Source organism: Gracilinanus agilis, chromosome 2 (genome assembly GCF_016433145.1).
Source record: "Gracilinanus agilis isolate LMUSP501 chromosome 2, AgileGrace, whole genome shotgun sequence".
Lineage (NCBI taxonomy): Eukaryota > Metazoa > Chordata > Mammalia > Didelphimorphia > Didelphidae > Gracilinanus > Gracilinanus agilis.
Window position 1 is genome coordinate 690,380,678 of NC_058131.1, and position 26,295 is coordinate 690,406,972.

The following is a 26,295-nucleotide window of genomic DNA, read 5'->3' on the forward strand; positions in this document are numbered from 1 at the left end:
ACAAGTATTCCTGATTTTGTCTAAATCTATTCTCTTTCTTCTTTCTTAACCTGTAATACTTTTTCTGTTACATTCTGATGTCATAATTTGTTTATCCTTTTCTCAAGCGATGAGCATTCTTTGGTCTCCAGATCTTTGCCACAACAAAAAGTACTGCTTTGAATATTTTTGTATACAAGGATCCTTTCCCCCTCTTTCCTTGATCTCCTTGGAGTATATTAGCATAGTAATGGCATTGCTGGATCAGAGCATGTGCGGTTCAATGATTTTTGGAGCATAGTTCCAAATTACCTTTCAGATTGGCTGGTGGCTGGACCAGTTTAAAGTTCCAACAATACATTAGTATCCCTGTCTCTCATATCCCCTCCAGCAACTGCCCTTTTCCTTTTTCATCATCTTCACCAGTCTGACAGTTATAAGGTAGAATAGTTGTTTTAATTTGTTAAGACTCTTATGACTGTTCTGGCACATTTTTTCATATGGTTGTTTTTTATTGGTTGAAAGACTACAAGGATTGGCTTTATGTATTTGAGTCAGTTCAATGTTTATCAGAATCTTGCTACAAATAGGGTTTCCCATTTAAAATTTTAATTGCATTGATTTTGTTTGTGCAAAAAAAAATTCAATTTTATGTAATTAAAATTGTCTGTTTTCACTTTTCTGATTCTCTAACCCTTGTTTATACAAGAACTCTTTTCCTTCAAAGTTGTGAAAAGTATCTCCTTCTCTGGACCTCTAATTTGTAATGATATGAGCTTTTATAGTTAAGTATATCCATTTGGTACTTAACTGGGGTGTGTGATATTGTATATTGTTCAGAATTTAATTTCTGCCATGCTGTTTTACAGTTTTTGATGTGTGGCCAGGTCCCCTTCTTCCCTAGATGGAATATGGAGATACACTTGAGCTAGAAAAGCAAAGTAGACTTCTGCAGTTTGGGGTGCTGAAAATATCCCATCATCACTTTAGATCTGGAAAGGACTTTGGGCAGCCCAATGAAATGGCCAGAAAAGCAACCAGCCTTCTGTTGCTGGGAACTCAACACACATGCCTTCGAAGGGTTGTTTAATTTGCCTCTGTGACTTTTGTTAGGGAGCTGATCTCATAGTGAAATTAAATAACTTCTTCTTCAACATTTGTGTATATGTGTGTTGGGCACCACTCCTACGGGCTGGACTTGGAGTCAAGAGGGAATTTGACTGCCCCATAGACATTCATTAGCAGTGGGCTCTTGGGCAAATCATTTAGCCTCTCGGAATCTTAGTTTACTCATCTGTAAAATGGAGATAATATTGGTGCTTCCCTCAGGGTTGTTGTGAGGATCCCATTACTTTAGATAATATTTCTAAAGTATTTTTGCAAACCTTAAAATGCTATCAGTGTGCCCTTGTTACTATTACTAACAACACCCTTTGAAATAAAAATGATTAAAATAGAACCTTGACATACACAGTATTATACTTAAGAAAGATAGCATCTGGTCTTTCTTCTTGCTGTGAATTCTTTTCATATGGTTTGAACTGCCTCCAGTTCAGAAGAGTAACATTAGACATTCTGTTTTACTCAATGCAGAAGCTCTCTAGTGTTTGCCAATTTTATACCCTGAGTACCTGGACTTGGTTAATGTAATTTTAAAAATATAATACTGCAGCATTCAGAATTGTTATCACAAATTGAGGAAATAGGTCTTAAAAAGACATAATTTATTTTTATTACATTCTGTCAAAAGAGTTGGGCCATTGTGTGAGTTACAGGGTTGAAGGATTTGGAAATGAGGCTGATAACTATCCCATGCATCGTCTGGCCATCTTTGTTTAAGATAAATGGTGTGTATCATCCTTAATGAGATTCAAATGCCATACGATTCCTTTTTTCTTTAAATTCTACAAATTTCTGACCTTCCTTCCAGGGCCAGATGAAGTTGCTTTATTGTAAAATGTCACGAGGTACATTAAACAAGAAGCTTTTTGGTTATAACAAAATTTGTTATATGAAATCAGCTACCTGTAGTTCAAATTTTATTTCCCAAGAATAACTATATAGGGTCAAACCCAAATGTAATAGTCATGCCCTGAGATGAATGTTAATCTTACCCCTTAACATCTATTTTAAAAAATAAATATGTCTTTAGATAGCTAGTCTTGCCTTCTTCACTCTGAAATCACCTTGCATTTGCACTGTATATATCTTGCGTCTTAGTAGTTATTTGCATATTGTCTCCATCATTAAAATGTAAAAAACAGGGTTTGGCCCCTGTTGTATTGCCATCACTCAGCTCAGTGCCTGGCACATAAATGCTTGTTGATGGATTACCCTTCACTTCCCAACTTCTCTCTCTTCTTTCTTGACCCCCAAAGAGAAGGGGGACTCGGAAGGCTGTTTACCAACATGTTGGCAGAGTCTAACCGTGTATGTGTGTGGGGTTATATATCCAGATACCACATTCTTCTGGTAGGAAGGCAGCAGAGGACTGTCTCCTGCTCAGCATGTGCTCAGCTTGGTCATTATACTTGGATAACCTTTGGTTCCCCCCTCCCCCAAGTCTTTCCATTTATGTTGTTGTGGCCATCATTGATGCCAAGTTTTAGAGAGTTTCTATGACACTTAGGGGGAAATCTCCCTCTTCTAGGAACTCTTTTAATTGGTTTCTTCAGCTTGGCTTACATTCATTCATTATTAGATTTAAGATGGGATAGCTCATGGGCTATTTCCAGTTCTTAACCAGGGTACTATCAAAAAGCCCTTCCGTTAATGATTTGCTTTGCTTAAAAGTTGATGGGTCACTTTCAAAAAGCTACAGCTTTCCTCTCAAAGTTTAAGTAGAATGGAGAAATGGTTTTGGGATTGAGAGAACACAGAGATCATTAGAGTTTGTTTTTTTCTTCCCAAGGAAAATGTCAGATGAAATATCTCTTATTAACTGCTTGTTTTCAGAAAAATTATTGAATACAGGAGGTCTATATCATCATATTTCTGTATCTGGGATAAGTGGTTAAAAACTATCAAAAGTATACCCCTAACTTTAAGAAATAATTTTGAGTAGACTTTTCTCAAAATGAACTTCTTCTCAAGATCTAAAAGATGAGGGGGCAGCTGGGTAGTAGCTCAGTGGATTGAGAGTCAGTCCTAGAGACAGGAGGTCTTAGGTTCAAATCCAGCCTCAGATACTTCCCAGCTGTGTGACCCTGGGCAAGTCTCTTGACCCCCATGGCCCACCCTTACCATTCTTCCACTTCGGAGCCAGTACATAGAAGTTAAGGGTTTACAAAAAAAAGATCTAAAAGATGACAAGCTGCATAGTAATGTAAGGCTATGGCTGGTTTGTTTTTGTGTTTTAAACGATTTAGTGTGGCCTAGCACCTCTTCTTTCTTGGGATTTTTGAGAATTCTGCCTAGATGGGAAAGCCCCAGCGTTGGGAAGGGGTTTCAGGGCTGGGAAGACTGTGGTGACTGAGATGGGGTGTTTGGCTCTAATGGCCCCTGCCACTGGTCTTTGGCTGCTGCCTAAACACCTTTCTGTGGCTGCATCTTCCTTTGGTTTGAAAAGGCTGATGGATGGCGAGACGCCCCCTTCAGTGTCAGTTGAGGAAAAGAGTTCCTGTTCCCGGCCATGTGGAATCGGCAGGGCTCGGCGCAGGCTCTCTGTGGAGTGCTCCGGACCTGGGCTGGGCCAGTTCAGGGGTTGGGGAAGAGGAAGCTGCCTGGCCCCGGGGACCAGGAGCGCCGTAGCCTCCGCATTAACGGCCGTCTTTCTGTTCTAGGAATCCTATCCGTCTTCATCACCAATATGGTTTGTGGAATCGGATGACCCCAATTTGGCATCAGTTCTGGAACGTCTTGAAGACATTAAAAAGAGCAACACCCTGGTGAGAACCCAAACCTGGTGCCTCCGTTTGTCGTGCAGCATGTGCCGCTCTCCATGCTGAGAGTCACAGCGGCTGGGCCACGGCCGGCCATTCCTTAGCCTTAGACTTGCCTGTCCAGTGGGTTTCTCGCCTCACAGCTGGCTCCTTCTCATACCATTGGATGGGAGGCTCTGTTCTTCTCCACCTGCGGGCCTCGACCACGTCTCCCACCCTAACCCTGACCTTACATGTCTTCTCGAGTGATTTGAACCTCCATCTGACCTTAGATTTGCACATCGTTATAGACTCTCGGCGGTTAGGAGCTGGGGGGGTTGACTTGGTTCACACACGGGGCGACCAAATGAAAGTGGGCCTGGTGTGACAAAAGTGCTAGATGAACATTTGGATTTATAAAAGCTGTCGTTAAGAGATGGTTCTTTGCTTCATAAAAAATGGCCTCTCTGAGATTCTCAGGAGCTAGAGAGCCAGGCTGGAGACTGGAGTCCTGGGTTCCCATCTGGCCCCAGACACTTCCTAGCTGAGCCACCCTGGGAAAGTCACGCAGCTCCTTTTGCCTAACCCTTACCATCTGCCTTGGAACTGACAGTATCAATTCCAAGACAGAAAGTCAGGGTTAAAAAAAATCAAAATTAAAAAAAAATTTTTACTTAAAATAGAACCAGGAGAGTTTGCACCACACACTGCCTTGTCCATGAGCATCACTCTCCACTGGCAACAAAACTGGGAGGGCTCATAGAGTGTTTGACAAGTGTACGGCTATAGGATTCTATTCAGTCAAACAACACAAAGATACCCGCACACACATGCACATGCCAAAGAGTCAGTTCCTTTGAAGAAGGAAATCAGAACATGTACAAGATCAGTACAAGGGCCCTGGGGGGAGGCTTCTTGGGGAAGGGGGTCTTGGAGTCAACAGGTGATGGGGGGCAGCCAGTGACAGAGGCCAGGAGCTTCCAGCTTCCAGGTCAGACACGAGAAGGTGGACATAGATAAAAAGACTGGAAGGCCAACCCGAGGCCAGAGGAGTGGAGGATGGATTGGAGAGGAGAGGCAGGGAGACCAGGAAGGGCTCATGAGAGTGCGGGGTGGTGGGGAGGCTATTGGCAAGAGATAGAGTAGCCAAGGTTCAGCCCCTGATCCACCCTCAGGAAAGGCAGAGTGAGGTGCTGCAGGCCTGAGGCCTGGGTTTGGGAGCCAAGATTTTGAGTTCAGTCTTGGAGTTGTTGAATTTGAGGTGTCTCTAAGACAGCCAGCCTGAGGCGGGTGACTACAGCTCAGGATAGGGCAGCTTCTGCACAGCCCACAGAAGCAGATGATGTTTCCCAGGGAGATGGTGTAGAGTCTCCTGACAAAGTGTCGCCCACCCACGATGAAGGCATGATGTGAATCATCAGGCAGCCGGGTCAGCTAAGACGATGAGCCTGCTGGATGGGTCTGGGGTGTGTTGGAATAAAATATGTCCCTAAAATTTTCACAATACAAGTGTAAATAGTCTTTTAGTAATTTATTAAAATAGACAAATGTTTCCATTTTGCTGTCATAAAGCACTGTTTACATCTTAATGTTGCAAATATACTATAGGCTGATATTTTTTAAAGGAAAAAAACCAGGAGTTATAAGTAGGTGATACCTAGAGTAGGGATTGAAATTTCAGGGGGGGGGGGTCTGGGAATTGGATGAGGAAAAAAAATCTTCATTTCCATATAATTGGTTTCCTCTTTAATCCTTTGTATTTCATGCCTTTAAAAACATGATTCTGAGGAGGGAGTCCATAGCTTTGACCAGATTACTTTCACTAGGACACAAAGAAGACCCTCTGGGCTAGAGATTTTTTCTTAATTTCTTCTTCTTAATTCCCCCTCCCCCCCTTTTCTGTATCTTAAATAACTTAGTGCAACATTTCAAATACTATTAAAGATCATTTTCTTTGATAAAGCTGTTAGCAGAAGTTGAAAAATGTTAGGCCTGTCATGTTAGTGATGAAACAGAAAGATTTGTATTTAAGTACTGTTAGGTTTTTATATCAGTAAAAGGAATGACATAAATTTCTTCAGAGATTTCCCCCCCAAAAAATTTTAACATTAACATTGATTTGCCAAAAATGTTTTCACAGCTTCTTCAGCAGCTGAAGCGGTTAATATGTGACCTCTGCAGATTGTACAACCTCCCTCAGCATCCTGATGTTGAGATGCTTGACCAGCCGCTGCCTGCGGGTCAGGTAAATTTCTAATTTATTTAGTGCTCAGGATTGAAAATAAAACACATTGATCTCTTCAGCAAAGCTCATGTTTATATAAGGCTTAAGTATGTCTAGGGAGGAGATTGCCTCACCTGTATTAGATACATTTTGTAGTTATTTGAATGGGATTTTCCTTTCTGTTATTTCCTCCTGGATTTTGTTACTGCTATATATACATGCTGAAAAATAATCCTTTTCTGGCATAATGATAGAGTTGTTATCTAGGTCCTGACCCTCGATCAAATTCTCCATACATTTGTGCAGTCTTGAATTTTTCAGGGATAGGAAAATCCTCTTCTGAGTAGCTGACAAATTAGTATTTTTTCCCTCAATCTTGTTTAAATCTCTTAGAACCTGGCTTCTAATGTGTCTGGAGGGAATGTTTCATTTTCACCAGCGCACCAAAATCCATTCATCCTGAGCCAGGCTTATGTAAATAGCATGAATTTGTAGAGAATATTACACAGTTATCTCTTGTTAGGAGAGTATTGGTTTTGATTTGTTTAATATGCTCATTCCTTGAATTAACTAGCTTTGTAAATCAGCTAATCCTTCTGAGACCCAAACTTTTCCTCCTATAAAATGACACTGGCAAGATAATAGAGGCCCAGCTGAGCATCCTCCCATCTTCAAAACTGTTAGGGCATTTGCAATTGAGATAAAAAATCCTCTATGAACTAAACATAAGGTGCAGCATAGGAGAAGATTCAAATGGGAATGAACTAGTCTTGTAAAGATGTCACCCTGATATAAATATAAAAGTGCAGGGACACTCTGTTGAATGTAATTTAAAGCACTGAAAAAATTGTAAAAAGATTTTAGTCTTTACACATTAGAAAAATTAGAACATATTAAAGAATTAGTGGTTGGGAGACAGTTTTGTAATTTGGGGTTCTTTTAATAAAACCATTAGATCTATACATGAATGGGACCTTTCTGGAGTTAATGGAAAGGAGAGGTAGCAGCAGGCTAGGGTTTTTCTGGCAGCTATATTGGTTTTAAAAAATTTGGATAGTTTTTAAAAAATTGTTTATTCCAAAGCGACCTAATATTATTATGCTGAAGGTAATAGTGTTTTGTAAAAGCTGGCTAAATATATATTATTAATCAAAGTTGAACTCTGAAAACTAATGAAATTTGTATCATCATCTTATTTTTAATACAGTCTGAGACCATGTTCTTAATCTGTATCAGAAGCAATATCTAATCTTCCTGGTGCTTAGGCAGTGTTTGGTTTAATTCAGGCTAGAATGGGAGATTGCCACAATCATTAAATGTCTTTCTATGCTACAGAATGGGACCGCAGAAGAAGTTACTTCAGAAGAAGAGGAAGAAGAAGATATGGGTGAAGTATGTATTTTATGGATAAAGAGCATCATTTTTTTAATCGTCATATTAGTAAATATCTGTATCTGCTATGTTTAAACATGTAAATGTTCCTTTAAACTGTTTTGATCAACTAAGAGTAATCATTCCTCCAATATTGGCAGCTAGGTGGCACCACGGTACATAGAATGTTGGACCTGGCATCAGGAAGACCTGAATTCAAATTCAGCCTCAGCCTTACTTGATAGCTAAGTGACTGGGCACGTTATTTAAATCTCTGTCTGCTTGAATTTCCTCTTCCTTATAATGGAGACAATAAAAGCACCTTCCTTTTGAAACATCCCTCTCTGCTTGCTATCTCAGCCCAGATGTGTACAGTACATGCTTCCACTTGTTTTTTTCCTCTTTAGAAGCCAGTGCTACTCTTTCCAAAGTTACTAATGACTTTTTTCTTTAAATTTTTCTCTTTGTTCTTAGCTCCAGATTCTCTCACTCCCTTTATTCCCTCCTCTACCATTGAGAAGGAAAGAATTACATTATACACAACTATACATATATGAAGTCATACAAAACATTTCTGCACTAGTCACATCCCTCCAACAAGGAAGAAAAGGGCATATATTAGTTCAATAGCTGTCTCTGGAGGTGGGCAGCAAGTTTCATCATGAGTCCCTTAAAATTGTAGTTGGTAACCATGTTGATGGTTACGAAATCTCTCACAGTTGATTAACTTTACCGTATTGTTACTTGTACAGTGTTCTCCTAGAACCAGTTCTTTATCATCCTTCCAGCACAGTAGTATGCTATTTATCATATGCTGGTGGTTTCTTCTTTGCCAATATAATGGCTTTTTCCCAGTCCACATCCTTCTTGATCACTCTGCAACCCTTGACCCTGTCTTCTCCGTGATACTCTCCTTTTTATCAGTTTCCCTGACATTGTTCTCCTGCCTGCCTGCTTGATTGTTCCTTCACAGTTTCTTTTGTTGGATCTTCATCTAGGTTATTGTCACTCTCCCTGAGTGTCCCTCAAGATTCTCTTCTGGGCCCTCTTCTCCTTCATTTAGTCATCTTATCAGTTCTCATGGAATCTATTATCTCCATGCGGATCATTTTCAGATCTACTTATCTAATCTTAACCTCTCTGTGACTTCCAATTTCACATTTTGAACTGGATATTCCATAGACCTCTTAAACTCAGTGTGTCCACAACTGAACTCATTTTTTTTCTCCCCTAACCCTCCCCTTCCTCTAACTTTCCTTTTACTCTGGAGGATGCCACCACCTTCCCATTCACTCAGGCCTACAATCTTGGTTAATTCCTCTCCCTCTCTGTCTTCTCTCCTTCTCCCTTTCCCCCCTTCTCTCCTCCCTTTCTTTCTCCCTCATTCTCCCTGCCTAGTCTCAGGCGTTTCCTCTGAGATTCATACTCTATTTGTCTAGTGTGTGTCTTGTTTGGACATAATTATTTACATCTTGTCTCTCCTATTAGATTGGTAGCTCCCTGAGAACAAGTTCTATTTTTTCCCTTCCTTTGTATCACCAGCACTTAGTACAGTGCTTGCCGCATAGTAGGTGCTTAAATACATGTTTACTGGCTAAGGTGACAAAAGACCTCATATCCCTATCTGAGGAATTTCAGCTTGGTCTGATGGGTAATGGGGACACTTAAGTCAGGGAATGATGTACTGAAAATGATGTCTTAGGAAGAATCATTATATGTCTGTCTACCTAATAGATTGGAAGTAGGAGAGGCTAAGAGATAAGGAAATCATTTAGGAAAATATTGCAGTATTGAGGCATGAGGGGCTAAGATGATGGTGATGAGAAAACAAAGGGGGTGACTATTCAACATGCCAAAAGAAGAGTGAATGGGATTTGGTGGTTGGTGCCATCTTTGATTCTTACTTAATCCTCATCCAGTTTCAATTTTTTCAGCCTAGTAGACATGGTTTCACTGAAGGAAATGGGGGAGTTGAGAAATAGAACCCATTTTGAGGAGATGATAAAATACAGTTTTCAGTATTTTAGAGTGATGGTGTTGAGACATCTATAAAGGTGATGACTTGTGTGCAGAGAGTGAGGGCAGTCTGATAAAGGCTGAGCTGTGGGGGATATCAGTCAGTCCACCACATAGCATTTAGTGAGTGTCGGTAAGAGTAGGGTGAAGTTGGTCATCTGAACTGGGAAGAGGAGAACTGGAGAGAAATGAAGATCCCAAGTGCTGATGAACAGTCATTGAAGAAGGACATGGAAGACCCTGATATCTTGTGAGAAGGAAATGCCAGTGGCCTAGTTAAACTGGTCAGTTGGTGAGGAAATGCAGAGGGGCTGTGCTGTCAGGTCAGGAGTCAGAAGAAAGTAATTGGAAAGGGATCACTTGATGGAGCCGAGAGCAGCCTGGACATATGTCAAGAGAATATGGAGAAACCTGTTTGGTATGAAGATGCCTTTGGTAGAGCTAGGGACTGGACCCAGGTCTGCCTCAATGCGGGGAACTCTCTTGGGACTCTGGACAGCGGGGCTGAAGGGAGCTTCCCGGAGCACTGGGACTTGTGCAGAGGCTTGCCTTGTTTGTCCAGGGTCACACAAGCCAGGGTGTGTCAGAAACACAACTTGAATCAAGACCTCATGGTTTCCAGGCCAGCTCTTTACCTGTGTCATCATATTCTCTTTGTCCGTTTTAATCTTAGAGTTGAAAGATGTGGGTTTGGGGTTTTTTGTTCGTTTTGCTACTATTGTATTTTAACACAAATATACACTATCTTCTTTTTTCCAAAGCTCTGTCCTCTTCTTATTTTCTTTTTTTTAAAAAAGAGGTAAAAGAGGGCCACAGTGGAGCTGAAATGAAGACATTCTAGTGTGAAGTTAAAGCTGATGAAATTATCATGGTTTTGGGGGGGAAAGCCTAAAATTGAGGTGTCTGCTCTTTGCTATTTCTCTTAAGCGAATTGAACCTAAAAACACCTTGAATAAGCTAATCTTTCCTATCTCCTTAAAGGATATAGAAGACTTAGATCACTATGACATGAAGGAAGAAGAACCCATTGATGGAAAGAAGTCTGAAGATGAAGGTATTGAGAAAGAGAATCTGGCGACATTGGAGAGAATCAGGAAGAATCAAAGGCAAGACCATCTGAGTGTGAGTATGGGCAGCCAGAAAAAAATGTTCATTCACACAAATACACAGACAAGGGGAGGGAGAGGGCGTGTGTGTGTGTGTGTGTGTGTGTGTGTGTGTGTATGTACACATATGCCTGCACACAAAGACACATTTTGCTTCATAATGATTTCTGTCTACATTAGACAAGTTAGTATCATGAGCTTTGTCTGAATATGGGGTAGAAAACTTGTATCTTTAAACATTTGTTCTTTTGTTTTCACTCAATTCTTTTTATAAAAATTCCTCACGATCCTTACTTGGTGAATTGAGTTCTGAGTTAGTATTCTTAAAGAGTATAAACAATCCTCCCTTCAAGTTTAAATCTCCAGACAAGAGCTTTTAATAGTATCAAAGAGCTTCCCTGTGACATCAGACAATTCTTCCATGAAGTGCTACGATCACAGCACAGACACCTCCGCACTGAATGTCTCACAGAGATCGGGGGATCTCTGGGAGTGAGGCAGCCAAAGCCTACTGAATTGTCACTATTAATAGAATAGGGGGAAGGAAGTTGCATGTGTGAGGTATGATTTTTTTTAACTTGATAAAGAATATTAATCAAAATTAATCAAAAATATTAATCAGCCTAAACCTTTTTCCATATATTTGATTTTCTTCACAGGTTATTTATTCATTCAATAAGCACTTCTCTTGGCTTCCTGGGATGGGGGCGGGGTGGGAATATAAGGGGAAATTTAGGCAATGTAAAAACCAAAAGTATCCAAAAATTATTTTAAAAAAATAAGCAAGCCTTTGTGCTGAGGCTACTTGTCACACTATGCTCAAGCAAAGATACAAACAGGTAAAATACATAGGCCTTGTCCTTGGGAGATTACAGTCTCGTTGGGATGGTGGTATATACACTGCAATATGGTACAAGTTAAAGTCTCAAGAACTAAATGTCATTGAGTTAGAGGAGGGGAACCATAATGCCGATAGTAGACTATGGGAATGGCAGGAAGGCACCCACATTGGGCCTTGGAAAAACCAGTAGATGATAGCAGGTAATAATTGGGCAAAGAAATAGTGAGGACATTCCAGGTATATGGTATATAGCATGAGCAAAAGCAGAAATGGGGAGAGGGTGGAATGGGTTTGGGAAAGTTGAGATAAATTCCTCTGTAGGCTGAGGGACATGATTTGATCTGTTCTTCAGGGCAATTCATCTGGCCACAGTGTGTAGAATGAACTGAAGGCCTGGAGAACTGGATGAGGAAGACCAGGTAGATGGCCTGCACAGTGATCCAGGCAAAGGTCACATATAGGACAAGGTGGTGTGTAAAATGGGCCAAAGAGGAATGATGACCCAGAAAGTGAGCAGGAAGATAAAGAGTAGGTCAGAATTGTGAATGGGGCAATATAGGGGACCCTCTTTTCACAGAGAAAAATGGGGAAGAAGTGATTTTTAGGCATGTTAAGCTTTGTCATGTCATAATGATTTAAAAAGTGGTTTACACATTTAATCCTCACAGCGGGCAATAGTGTTGAATGCATCAATAATTTTACAGAAGGAGATACTGAGGCTGATGCTAAATGACTTGTCCACACAGTCACAAAAACCTTGATGTGTGTCAGTTGTGAAACTAGAATGCCCTCTGCATCCTTAGTCTTTGCTTTGCCACAAGGACCTATTCTAAGATAGGGAGTAGCCTTCCTGCATCAAGTATAAAAGAGATCTATAGCCCCATCCACTGTCGTTCTTTCCAGAAGTACATCCTTTTTCATTTAACTCAAACCCCTCCTTTAAGTTCATTTCATCTTAATATGTCTTTGTGGAGATGGGAAAATGTTAGTCATTTTCCACTGTTTACGTTTCCTATGATCCTTAAGGTCTGTGGCTGTGAGTAGACCTTTCTCCCACACAGAGCCCGGCCCCTTGGGACCATCGTTTATAAAAGGTCTGTCCCCCAGGTCACTGGAGGGTTTGTTTTTTTTCTGGGCCTCCCTTTAGTAGCTCTCTGTTGACTTCTCATTCTTCTAGAGGATAAGTTCTGCCACTTTCTTTTCTAATCTGGGTTGTTTGCCATAGCATCCCTGAACTGAGCACACACACATATACACAATCTCCCCTCTCTTCTCTACTTGGTGATTGGCTTTTAAAGCAGTTCTTCCCTAAGCTACACAGAACCCAACAAAGGGAAGAGCAGTCATTTGGCTCTTTATTAAAACAAACACTAAGACTTGAAGGAAGAAGAACCTGTTGATGGAAAGAAATCTGAAGGTGAAGGTATTGAGAAAGAGCCTCTGGCGACATTGGTGTTCTCTGAGGTACAAGAATGTTAAAAGCTGAAGTTTTCCTAGAAAAGTAAAATAATATTTCTTTTAGCCTTTTGTTGTTCTTCTGATGACACAGAATTAGTGTTTAATAGAATAAAATGAGTTTTCTCTAGTCTGGAGAGCTTAAAAATTTGGTTCTACTTCTTCCTACCTTCTCTTGCCAAATAAAGGAGTTGGTCTAGATATCTTCTTAATGTTCCTTCCTGCACTAGATCTAAGATCCTAGGGCAGTGATGATGAATCTTTTAGAGACCTGAGTGCCCAAACTACAACCCTTACTTGGATGTGAGCCCCCTGCCTTACCTCAGACAGGGAAGGAAGGAAGAACTCCCATTGGGCTTCTGGGGTGGGTGATGGGAGAAATGTTCTCAGGCAAGTGTGGAGAGGGGGAAGGGAGCAGCCCCCTCTAGTACACATGCCATAGATTCACCAAACAGTCCTAGGGTAATTATTTAATTAAGAGATTAAATTGAGTTGAGAAGGGGGCAGCTGGGTAGCTCAGTGGATTGGGAGTCAGGCTTAGAGATGGGAGGTCCTAGGTTCAAAGCTGGCCTCAGACACTTCCCAGCTGGGTGACCCTGGGCAAGTCACTTGACCCTCATTGTCCACCCTTACCACTCTTCCACCTAGGAGCCAATACACAGAAGTTAAAGGTTTAAAAAAAATAAATAAATTGAGTTGAGAAATACCAAAATATTGTGTTCTTCATTCAACAAATATGTGTTGGTACAAAGAGATATAGACCCAGTATTGACCCCCAGGGAGCTTACAGGCTACTTGGAAGAAGGGCATCCAATATAGGGAGCATTGAAGGAGCAATCTATGAGGACCAAGTGGGGAATTGGTCAGGAATGGATCACAGAAGAGGGACCTTATAAAGACTGGGCAGGATTTGGATTCTTGGAGAAGAATAGGGAATAGTCCAGAAACAAGATGCCAAGATGGCACATTGCCTTGGGTGACACTAGAAGATACTTCTGATTGGAGTGTTAGACATTGATAATTGAAGGCATAGAAGGCACCAGGCCAGAGGGTTTTGAGCAAAGAAATCATTGAGTTCCCAAGTACATAGAATAGGTGAGAAAGTCTGTTAGTCTGGTCTATTAGGGATAAAGGAAGCCTCCTAAAGAGACTGAAGGCCCTGGCTTTGCTCCCTCCAATGGTGTACCCTTCCATCATCTCTCATCTGTACCATTAGAGTAGTCTCTAATCACTTCCCTTCTCATCCCTCCATCCTGCCACCAGATTGTCACAAGGTCCCCATCTGAGTGTGTTAGTCCTACACTTGATCTTGACTCCAACACTCTTGTGTCTGCCTTGGAAAGCAGCTCTCTGTCCCTGGAATGGTTTTCCTCTTCTTTCCTGGCCCTTAGATTTGTTGTCTTCCATGTTACCGTTTTGTTCCTCACATCCCCTACTGTCTTAGGCATGGTAGGTCTGTCGTCCTTGTTGAATTGAGCTTAATTGTGAACATGGATAAGATTTGGAGAAGGAAGGGGTCCAGAAGTGAGAAAGAAATGAGCCTGGTGTGTTGGGAGGCCAGACTTACTTGGTAAGAGCAGAGGTTTCACGTGAACAAAGAATGGAAGAGGCTGGTGAATTTATGGGAAACCTGAGATCTCAGGCTTTTATTATGTGATAGTCACTATCTCCTTCCCTTCCACTTGGGTATTCCTTCATTTATCCTCATGATGGGCTTCAGGCTCTGTCTCTGTTGCTTCTGCTCACTGTTACCAACTCCTAATTCCCAAGCAAAGCAAATCTCATCTCTTCTGAAAGACAGCCACTTGTGCCTCAGATGCCTTATTTGTAAAGTGAGGGGGCTGGATTTAATGGTTTCTGAGATTCCCTTCAACTCTAAATTGATGATCCCTAATCTAATCTAAATTGATGGTCCCCCCTCAAATGCTTCTTCAGTCTGGAAAAGGAGGCCTTTGATAGTCTTGTTTGCTTTCCTTTGGATGTGTTCCAACTTTTTTCTAAAATATGTACCAGTCAAATCTCTAGGCAGACATTTGTGTGAAATAACAGCTTATGAGTTCCCTCAGAGGACTGATCCATCCATCTTACTTTATAGATGCAGAAATTGAGGACCAAGAAGTTCACACAGTAAATGACAAGGAGAGTCTAGCTGCCAGGCCAGGGCTCATGTTAAAAAGCAGTATTTATTGAGAATTCCTTGTGTAACTCCAGCATCCTGGAATAACAGTGTCTAGGTTTAGAACTTTTAAATGCTTCATTCTTGCCTAATAAAGATTGAGTTTGCTATATTCCATCTATTGATCAATTTTTCTCCTTTACAAATAAGCACTTCAGCTTTAGAGGTTTCATATTGAAAAGAAAATACATTGTTAAAACATTGAGTAGATGGAAGAAAAGTGATTTTGCAATTGTTTCTGATGAGGGGGCATGCCATCTTCATTTTCAGGAAGGATGGAGCCTTTTCTTTCTTTTCTTTTTTTTAATTTTAAACCCTTAACTTCTGTGTATTGACTTATAGGTGGAAGAGTGGTAAGGGTAGGCAATGGGGGTCAAGTGACTTGCCCAGGGTCACACAGCTGGGAAGTGTCTGAGGCCAGGTTTGAACCTAGGACCTCCTGTCTCTAGGCCTGACTCTCAATACACTGAGCTACCCAGCTGCCCCCTTTCTTTCTTTTTTTTTTTTTTTTAAAGCAAATTTGCTTTAAAAGTATTGACCAGATAAATTGCTTCCCTGGACAGTCGAAACAAAAAACAAACTATATATACTCTCTTTTTTTCTTTAACTAAAATATATATTCTAAAGAAATATGAAAAAATTAATTTAGATTAGGAAAATGTCTAAAAGTTCTTGATTTGCCTCTCTTCATTGGAATTTGACACTAAAATTGTAGAAACTTGGAAGCTAGTGCTGTAAATGAATAGGCACCCCCCACCCCTCCCTACAGGCAGTCTCTGGATTTAGAGCACACAGGGGCTCATGCTTGAGATATAAATGATTGGGATAGCCTTAGGAAAAGAAGTTTCAATAATCAGTTACAATAGAGAATTGTATTCGGTTTTTCCTTGGAAATTTGCCCATCCTTCCATAGCCCAAAGAGTTCTCCTATGGATTCCCTTGCTGAGGTATGATCCTGCCAATAATCATAGCCTAGTTTCACTATTTATAGACATCATTTATGCTTTTTAATTTAAAACTGTTAAGAAACCATTGAAAGGTTTTGTTTAAGCACAAGAAAAGGACCTGAGTCACATAGAGGATTGGCTTCTCTGGTTTGTTCTCAGTTGAATTCAGAAAGTTATGATCAATATGGGGGTGGGGGGGGATGAGAAGGGGCTTATGCTTGTTATCTTTTCACTGGAAATTGATACCCTGGCTTTGATAACCAGAGGGTCCAGGATTAACCGGAAAGAGGCTTTGGCCACAGTTAAAAATGGATTAACTTGACCATCAAGTGGTCAGAGGCAGCCAGTTGATCCTTATAACTCTGGCCATAGCTCTAGATTAAAGTGAAAGTATTGGATGGATGAAAGCAAGTGATAGAGACACATCAATCATTGCTGAGGAAAGAAAAGTCTTGTGGAGACTAGACTAACATTTTGGGGCATCTTTGCATAGTGCAAAGCCCGGGGAATTGACAAAGGAAGAAGGATCCCAATATTTTTTGCCAGGGAGGAAAAGAGCATGATAAAGGGGAGAGATAATTTGACTTAGAAAATTAGTGTAGTCGACATTTTTATAGTGTATTCTTTGCAGTATCTTATTTGCCCCCTGACAGCCTTGTGAAGGAGGTACCATAAGTATTGTTAGTGCCATTTTACAGAGGAAGAAACAGAGACTTCAAAAGGTTGAATGAGTGTTGGAGATGGGTTTTGAACCCATGTCATTAAAATTCAAAATCCAGCCCCATGTCCTCTGGTTGATTCTGTTTCTGATATCTCCTCCAATTCTGCTACTAACTAGATGTGTGATCTTGAGCAAATCATGTAAGCAGTCTTGACTGGATTCTTCTCATTTTACACAACAAGGGCATCCAATCAGGTGATCTTCAGATTGTTATTATCTACAGTTAATTCCTGGAACCATGAGCTGGCCCCATAACAGGTATATCTTAATACAGAGGAATGTTCATTTATTTGGGAGGAAAAAGTTCAAATTATGAAAAGTCTTAATTTTAAATATTCCTTTGAAGAAATGTGTGATTTTCTCAAACATATATAGGTACACACAGATAGAGATACAGTTCAGCAAACTAGTGACTGACAAAATGTTGCCCAGCAGAAGACTTAAACAGATGTGCCCCAAAGGATCAAAAGTCCTTTTTGTGTTCTGTGGGCATGGGTGGGTATACATACATACATATATATGGCGGGGATGGCAGAGATGTGCCTGGCCAAGACCATCTGAGCTGAGCTGCCTGATGGCCAAGCACCAGAGGATTGGCTCCTAGGACGGGCTCATTGGGGGTTTGTGGGGGTGTGCTTTGTGTTCTGGCTTGTTCTTTGTGGCCCCAGTTACCTCAAACTGGCTTCCACACCAAGGATCCCTCATGGGGGATGTGCCCACAGGAAGTCATGTATCCTTGAAGTATGTGAACTAGCCATCAAGAGGTGGCATGCCTTTGTGGGTTTGTTTTGTTTGTCTTAATTTTTCTCTAGAATGTCATTCGAACACCATCCTTGGGCTTCAGAATGTGTTAAATTTTTGCAAACAAAACCATTTTGGACAGGGTATAGGACCGATGGAGGCAATTATAGCTTATATCTGCAAATACTATCTTCTTAATACAGGAAAGGGTGACTGGTCTCAGCCTTGTTCCCAACTACATCTACCTATTGCCCTTTTATAGCTTCGCGTGGATTCTTTACTTCTACAATAGTGTGTATTGGTTCCAAGGCAGGAGAGTGATAAGGGCTAGGCAATGGGGGTCAAATGACTTGCCCAGGGTCACCCAGATACGAAGTGTCTGAGGCCAAATTTGAACCCAGGACTTCCTGTCTCTGGTCCTGGCTGTCCATCCACTGAGCCACCCAACCCCCCCTGATGTGGTACATTCTTGTAACAGTCTTAAAGTGAAACTTATTAACAGACCACCTGAATGATTAGTTACGATAAAGATTGATTTGATTTTTCTGTTTCAGGGTGCCGTGTCTGGGTCAGTGCAGGCTTCAGACAGACTCATGAAAGAGCTCAGGGATATATACCGATCACAGAGTTATAAAACAGGTAAAGTGGTTCCCATTCCTCTTCTGGACCCCTCCACACCTCCCTTTACCCAATGAACTTCTTGTGGGATTTGTGATAACCTAATATGACAGATTAGACATTTTCATTAATTTTGCATTTAAGGGAGGGTATGAAACCCAAGCTTAAATATTTTGCCAGCAAATATAGAATGATCAAATAAGGTGATTCTGTTATTTTTTTAGGGTTGTTATTCTAATTCTTTGGCAGCCCGTGGCCTATCTTAATTCTAACATGGATTAATTTGGGAAGAATCCAAAGCTCATCCTCCTTGGGAGGATGATAATCATTTTGTAAAGTGTGATCATTCCATCCAGCAAGTAAAAAACAGTTAAACTTTATAAATTTTCCATATTTCTTTTTTTGTGTACTTGCCATAAATAAATAGACATCTCACATTCTTGCTTATTTTTTCCAAATCATTTAGAAGAGTGCCATGATAAGTGTGCAGGCTTTTTGGAGAATTTAGCATTTTTTTCTCTGCTTACCATCAGTTACAAATCAATTCTTTCACATCTTACCCAACAATGTTTATAGGAGTCTATATCAGAAATTCTTTTTGCTTCTGATGCAGTATATAAAAATTTCAGTCATGTAAAGACAGCAAATTTGAAAAACACTTTAGGATCAGAAAGCAGAAATGAACTGCATTTTGTACAGTTATGTGAAAATGTGATTGAAACATAGCATTTGGAAAGCTCCGCATGACCAAATGTAAATCATGGGACTTTTTTGTTTTTTGTTTTTTTTAAAACCTACTCAGCAAAGGGTCAGCTCAGGTCCTATCTTTGGGGTTAGCATTTTGAATTCACTGATCATAGAGACCTCAAAAATACATTTGCATCCAAAATTATCTTCCATTTGTATTTTTCAAATTATAGTCATTTATTAATGAAGGTTGTCTTGCAAAATATAGTGCTTAAATCTAAATAAACTACATCTACAGAATTTCCATGTTATATCAAATTAGTAACACTGTTAAAACAGTTAACAGTTAAGTTTCTTTGATCAAAGCTATGGTAGTTCTTAAAAATTGACATTTTTTCATTAATACATTAGATTTATTTCTAACTCTGTCCTTCTATCCAGTAAATGTTCCCTTTTAACAAAAATCTTATAAGAAAGAAAAGAGAAACAGTTTAGCAAAACTAACCAACAGATCTGCCTGCATCTGACAGTGTGGGCAGAATTCTCTATCATAGTTCTCCATTTTCTGCAGTGAAGAGAGGGAGATGCATTTCCTTAACTCTGTCTTGTGCCACACTTAGTTGTTGGAATGACCATGTTTACTTTCAGTTTTCTGTTCTTTTTGTTTGCATTTTTTATCGGGCTCTATCCATTGTACCACCTGGCTACCCTAGAAAGAATAGTGAATATCAACTGTCAGTTGTTTTTTTGTTATTTTTTTTTTAAGAGACTTGGCCCCAAGTCCTTAAAATTATAATTGAAAGATCCGTGAATATCAACTCTTAATTTTAAGGTATCTTTGGGCCAATTTAAAAAAAAAATTCAATATCTTAGTTTCTCTTTATGAATTGCAGCTTCTTAATGTGATTTTAGAGCATATACCTCAGACAAATTCTACTCCTATTTTATAAAGGAATAAACATTTCTACAAATGAACATGGCATGGAATTGTACTTCTTAGGGTAGTGCTATCACTTTTCCCTGTGCTAAAAACCAGTAAAGTGAATAAGTGTGATGGTGTCTGCATTCTTATGCTTTCTCATCCCAGTGCTCCATTTACTTGCTATTTGCTCAATAGTAATTGAAGTTGAAACAATGCTGTACATTTATTCTCAATCCAATGGCCTGATCATCTGTTGTATGTCAAAATAGATAGAGCAAGACATGATTGACCCAGACTTTCACTGCAATCTTTTAGATGTTGATGAGTATTACATTATGAGCTTCTGTTATCAAATGAAGAGTAATAAACTTCTTCTAATCTCTCTACAGGAATTTACTCAGTGGAACTTGTAAATGACAGTTTATATGAGTGGCATGTTAAACTTCTCAAGTAAGTGCTTTTATTTGATTTTATTTGCCCAGTGATTGGTAACCATCCTAGATGTCACAAAGCACTTGCCTTACACCTCACCAACCAATGTTTGATACCTTAGGTTTAATCATTCCAGTAAATGATGGAGTGTTTATTAAATATTTACCCTGTGCTAAGCACCATCCTGGGTGCTAGGGATACTAAAGGGAGAAATGAAACAATGGTCATGCTCAAGAAGCTGTCAGTCTTTGAGGAAAGAGAATGTGTACATGTCTGTATCTGTCTATCATATCTGTCTGTCTTGCTGCCTCTCCATCCATCTATGCAAAATAAGTACAAGGTAGGTAGAAGGGGTGGGGGAAGAAAGGCTCTCATAATTGGCAGGGGTCATGGAGAAGGCTTTATGTGGAAGGGGAAGGAGGGTTTGGATTTTTGTCTTAAAGGAAGTAGAGATGAGGAGGGAGCACATTCCAGGCATGTGTAATGTGTGTGGAAATCAGAAGATTGGGGCCTGGAAACCTATTGAGCAGTTATAGATACATTTAGAGATGAAGGCTAGACCTCAGATTTCATTGCAGTAGGGATCTCCTTCCACTGTGCAGATTTAGACTACACAGAGTATTGAACTTCCTCCATGGTCATGGCCATGCACGTGATCTATGACAAAAGCACAAATCTTCTAAAAACCTTTTGGCCACTGAATGACCTTTTAGGCAGTACCAGATAAAATGTTGGTAGGAAATGCTAAATGTTTTAAGTTATTTTATGAGAATTAATTTAGATTTCTAACTATATCCTTCCTCAGATTATTTATTTCCATTTTATTCTCTGTTTGGAAGAGAAACAACCTCTATGTAGTGAAAGTGAAGGGAGGAAGGGAGGAGGATTAGAGGAATGGGAGGAAGGTAGAGAAAGGGAAAGAAAGGTAGCCTTCCTGGCAGGGGGAAATTGAACAGAGCCCTCCCAGGGCTCAAATAGATGATCAGGGAGCAACTTTAGGCTTTTGAACAGCTAGGTTTTATTTAGATTAGGAAAGGGAAGGTCTAGGGAAAACTAGGAGGTAGGAAGAAAGGGAAAAAGGCTCCAAGAGAGAGAGATCGGGGTCTGAGAGCCTCCTGGCTCCAGAGCAGACCCTCCAGGGTAGAAAGCTCCAGGGTAGAGAGAGAAAAGGCACCAAACTTTCTCTTTTATACTTTCCCTGATACCTCCTACAAAGGAAGTGGGAGTTGTCAGGGGAAATTGTAGCAGAGAGAGTCCTGGGAGTTGTAGTCTTCCAGGGCTTACAACAATTTCAAATGACACACCTATGAATTAGACCTGGTAAAAATAAGGTACAGAAAAGTTACATGTGAAACAAATGACATCTGAGTTATCGGGGTTCACAGCTCCCATTAAATGATAGCCCGGTAGCTGACGGGAACAAAGGGGCCAACAAGCCTCAAACGCTTCCATGGTGGAGCAGAAAGATTCCCTCACTTTCAGCCTTCCTCACGGCCTTCAGATAGGCCATAAATCCATTAGGCTGACCTGATTTGCCACAAGCAGCTAGAGGCTGCACAGTTTCCTGAGTACTACTGAGAATAGCTCTGGACCTTCCTGGTGATGCTTTGACTACTTGTCTGAGGAAGAGCAAAAACTCCAACTGGTCCAGTTAAGCAGATAAAGCTTAGGAAACGAGGTTAGATGAGCAGCTGGCTAGTTCCATCATTTGTTCCTCTCTGAACTGAACTATCTTTTCTCCTTAGGGTTGACCCTGACAGCCCATTACATCACGATCTTCAGGTCTTAAAAGAAAAAGAAGGTGTAGAATACATTTTGCTTAACTTTTCTTTTAAGGTAAGGAAATCTCACAAAAATCCAAATCAGGTAATTTCATGCCAAACAGAGATAATAATGTTTTGCTATATGGCTATTCTAGATATCTAATTGTTCCAAACCTGCTCAGAAGAGCCAGCATTTAGGTAGTATGTGATTGTTTACAAATAATTAATTGTGATGAACTCATTGGATCCTGAGAGTTCACATTTTACAAGTTAAGAAGCACAGGGAGATATGTAATTGGTTAAAACAATATATCTTTATAATAAAAACAAACCAAAAAAAGAAATACCTGAGTTGGTGTAGAAGCTATATATAACTGAAAACAAAACTATATGAAATAGACCTGAGCCTTGAAAATAGGATTTTAATGACTAATGTAGAATGTTGGTTTCTACATTTAGAAGGCACCAGATCAGAGAGTCTCTAAGTTTAGGTCTCTATAAAAGTAATTTGCTTTGAAGATAGAGAAGTTAACTTGTCCACTAAACTCTTTCTACATGATTTTTCTGTTTTTCTTTATACCTTTTAAAATTCTGAACTTAATACAAATTAAAATGGTTATTTCCATGTACGTAGTATAAAAGGAGACTTGTATACATAATTGTAGACCTTTATGATGTACACAATTTGCTTGTCTTTTAGGTGTATTAAAATGTATTATTAAATATTTTGTGATGAATATAATATGTATTACATTCAATTAAAAAAAAAGAGGCACAGGGCAGTTATTGATCTGACCTGCATTGTACATGCCACTGGTAGTTTGCAGAAGAATTCAAACCAGTCTTCCCAGGTTTCTGCTGCCCCTTCCCTATTCTCTTCTTTTGTTTTTAGTGTGTGTTCACCTGAGCCTCATTACCAGACAAACATGGCCACTCCTATAGATGTTTCTCAGTATCATGAGGACTTTGCTCTTTTCAACCCAAATTATTTACACTGTTATGTCATCAAACAGCATTTTGTGATTTTTCTCCTCCAGTCAAACTGTTAGCAAGATTGGGGCTTTAAAAATACACACACACACACACACACACACACACACACACACACACACACACACACACATATATTTAACTTCTGTCCTTTTTTGTCTTAATAGCCTTTGTATTTCATGTTAGAATTTTTCCTTACAATGTCTCCAGCCAGTCTCAAGAGACTGAGATGAAGGGAAAAGCACACAACTTTTTTTTAAGCCCCCTAGTGGTTATTTTCTTCAAATTCTTCTAATAGAGAACAACTGAGGGTGATTATGTTTCCTTTACAGGATAACTTCCCTTTTGACCCTCCTTTTGTTCGAGTTGTGGCTCCTATTCTCTCAGGAGGGTAAGTTAACTTATGGTTTAAAGGGTTAAGTCGTTTAGAGCTTAAGTGTTTTTACAGGAGAGAGAGAGAGACAGAGACAAGCAGGGAGGGAGGGGGATGGGGAGAGAGAATTTAGTGATGTTCATATTTTCTCTAACTGGTGACATAGAAGATGGAAAAAGTTGGGTAATAACTCTAGTTATGACTCCCTCGTGTCTTTTCATCCCAATGGATACTTTGGGTACAATGAAGAAAACTTTAATGAGACTCTGTAACTGATGGTTTAATCACTTCATAAATGTGGTTTTACAGTTTGATTAGAGTTTTTATTTTTTTCTCTGTTGTAGGTGAAAGTTATATGAAGTTCATGAAAATTAGCTTTCCTTTATTCTCTTCTTTTAATGACTAAGTTAATGATTTTGGAGAGTTTTAAAGAATCTAGAGAGATAATGTGGTCACGCTGATTCTGGAGAATTACTTCCATCTCACTAATTTTGCTTTGAATTGTGAACCACCCATGTAATTCAGAAATATCAGTAGTTAATTGAACATGAATAAGCGAATTGAACAAAGGATTTAGAGTTGAAAGATTTATGCTCATCTTTGCTCTCTCAGTTCTTAGTTGGGCTGCGGGACATAAGTTATTTATACTCACTTAGCCTCAACTGTCCCACCTCTAAAATGAGAATAATAATTGTACCTGTTCACCTTACAATGTTGGCATAAGGAAAACCCTGTTAGCGTTAAAGCACTGTATAGTTGGAAACTATTATCTAAATGCTGAAAGACTGCATTAACAATTTATATTTGGAGTATGGAAGATCCAAGGTTATCACATCCAAAAAACAATCCCATTTTACAGATAAGGAAGCTAAGCCTCAGCTAGATTGACTTGACCCTGATTACTTGTGTGGCCAGTGAACATCAGTACCTAGAGTCCTTCCTCCCTCTTCCTCTATCTGGTGTTTGCTCTTCTCTTCCCATTGCCTCTTGTAAACAGAACTTGTTTAGCAAATTACCTTTACTTGCTTGCTTCTGGGTCTTAGGAGAACCAGCCAAGTTATAGAGTCGGACTTTGTGTCCAGATTAGGTCTGGACTGGGCTAGATTTGTTTGAACATGTGGTCTACTTCTTAGGCTTAGCTTAGTGGACTGAGAGACCTTCTTAATGCAGTGTTATGTGGCTGTACAAAGCCCTCTGCTTTAATAATTAATGCAAGCACATGCAGTATTGCTTTCTAGAAGTTCACTCAACTGATAGCTGCAGTTTAGTTCCATGCTCTAGTGCAGTGTTGTCCAAGTGTTGGCACGTATGCAGATCTGACACTTGGGGAGCTGCTCCATTCCCCCTCTTCCTAGTGCCCAAGGATATTTTTGCATGCCCCTCCCCTCTGTCCAGCCACCTAAATGGAGCATTTCCTCTCTCCGCTTTTTGGAGTAAAGGGGGTGTGGGGGTGGAGTAAGGGAGTGTTCAGGTCACAGGCAGCTCGAAATTGAAATCTGAGCATGAGAACTTGAAAACCTTCACCAACGCTGCTCTAGTGGAATTTCAGTTTTGGAAAATGATCAGTCTCCCATTGAAGATAGAATGTAGGATACAAAACCCATTTCAAGAAATAGTCTCCAGACTACTGCAGAATGAAAGAAGCAGCCATCTGATGTAACACAGATTATTCAAGTTGGTATAATTTCTCTAAATTCCATTTTGTTACCATTTAAATATTGGAAGAATATTTAGCTTAAATGAGCAATAAACATACTGTCAAATTTTTCCTCTGCATTTTTTAGTTCTGTGACTATTCATTTTGAGGGAGCATAGCCAGGGGAAAAAGTTCTCATAGTTTTCTTTCAGTTAAAAGCTGTATTCACAGACTTTGCATCCTTGGACCAAAGCTAGACGAACCTCTCCCCAACCTTCAGCCAATTTGGCAGTCCTAACAGTTATAATTATAGCACTTTCCAAAAACAATACATTTGTTTCCAACTCTATGGCCTTTTACTCATTTGCACCAATCTCAGTTTCCTTCATCCAGCCATGAATTTCCATCCTTCAATTCTAATTAAAAATGATGTCTTCAATCAGTCTTTGGTGACTGACTCTTTTTGCTGCCCTACTTTTCAAGAAAACAAGGAGTTCCCAAGCTTGGGCACTTTATCAGCATAAGAATTAATGAAGGTGGTGGGACATTCCAAGTATCCCCCAGCCAGCATTTTCCTAAAAATTCACTTCAGCAATTCAGAAAACATTTATTAAGCACCTCCTAATGCAAATCTCTTTGTTGAGTGCTGAGGGAGATAGATACAAAGCTAAATAAACCTTTGGCCTATAGCTCTGAAGCTAGAAGACACATAGAAGTCATGTTCCCACCCCCCCATTTTATATGTCTTTGCCCCCAGGCATCTTGCTTTTCAGCTGGGAGATCTTATGATCTCTGTATAAATGTGTTATGTGAGGAGAGACATGGATGGGAAAAATAATAGATTGTCTATCCACTGGCTTCCCAGTGAAGACTAGGGATAAACATGAGAGTGATTTATTCTCTAAAACTTGTACTTTGAAATCTAATTTTTTTCCCATTCGTTTACATAGAAGACACTTTTAGCCACTTTAAGTGATACAGAGATAAAAAAACAAAATTCCAACTCAAAGAACTATTGAGAATTAAATCATTGAAGAATAATAGTATGAGAAATCTAATTGCAATGTCTAATTAATTATCAAATTTGTTAGAGGAAATTAAATGGTCAGGGGTAGCAGGAAAGCCAAGCTGGTAGAGGTCATCTAGGAGGGCTTTGCTGAAGAATTGAAGCATACTATTTTTCATCCTTCAAAGTAGAATTCAAAAACCAAATTAATTACATCCTCTACTACTGGAAGAATGGGCATATGGGGTGGTTGTCAGTACTGTTGGCAGTCAAGAGAAAATGAGAGAAGTATCGCAGAGCTGGAGGAAGAAAGGCAAATGTTCCAATTCTAAAAAAGTAAACAAGAAAAGGAAGGGGACATAGTCTGTAAACTCGTAAGCTGTTGAACTTGACTTCAATTCCTGGGGAAATTCGAGAACAATTCATTGCCA

General features: G+C 39.8%; 1 protein-coding gene across 3 annotated transcripts in view; it reads left to right on the top strand.

Annotated features, from left to right (window-relative positions):
* UBE2Q2 (ubiquitin conjugating enzyme E2 Q2) overlaps positions 1-26,295 on the top strand; it is a 65,933-nt gene that overhangs the window by 26,704 nt on the left and 12,934 nt on the right. Inside the window, exons 2-9 of one of the 3 annotated variants that reach the window (XM_044659165.1) lie at positions 3,762-3,866; positions 5,980-6,084; positions 7,399-7,455; positions 10,432-10,572; positions 17,992-18,076; positions 20,054-20,114; positions 21,842-21,932; positions 23,182-23,240. In XM_044659165.1, the coding sequence (XP_044515100.1) occupies positions 3,762-3,866; positions 5,980-6,084; positions 7,399-7,455; positions 10,432-10,572; positions 17,992-18,076; positions 20,054-20,114; positions 21,842-21,932; positions 23,182-23,240 (704 nt within the window). The remainder of the gene's footprint in view (positions 1-3,761; positions 3,867-5,979; positions 6,085-7,398; positions 7,456-10,431; positions 10,573-17,991; positions 18,077-20,053; positions 20,115-21,841; positions 21,933-23,181; positions 23,241-26,295) is intronic. The other 2 variants (XM_044659166.1, XM_044659167.1) reach the window with 2 other exon arrangements.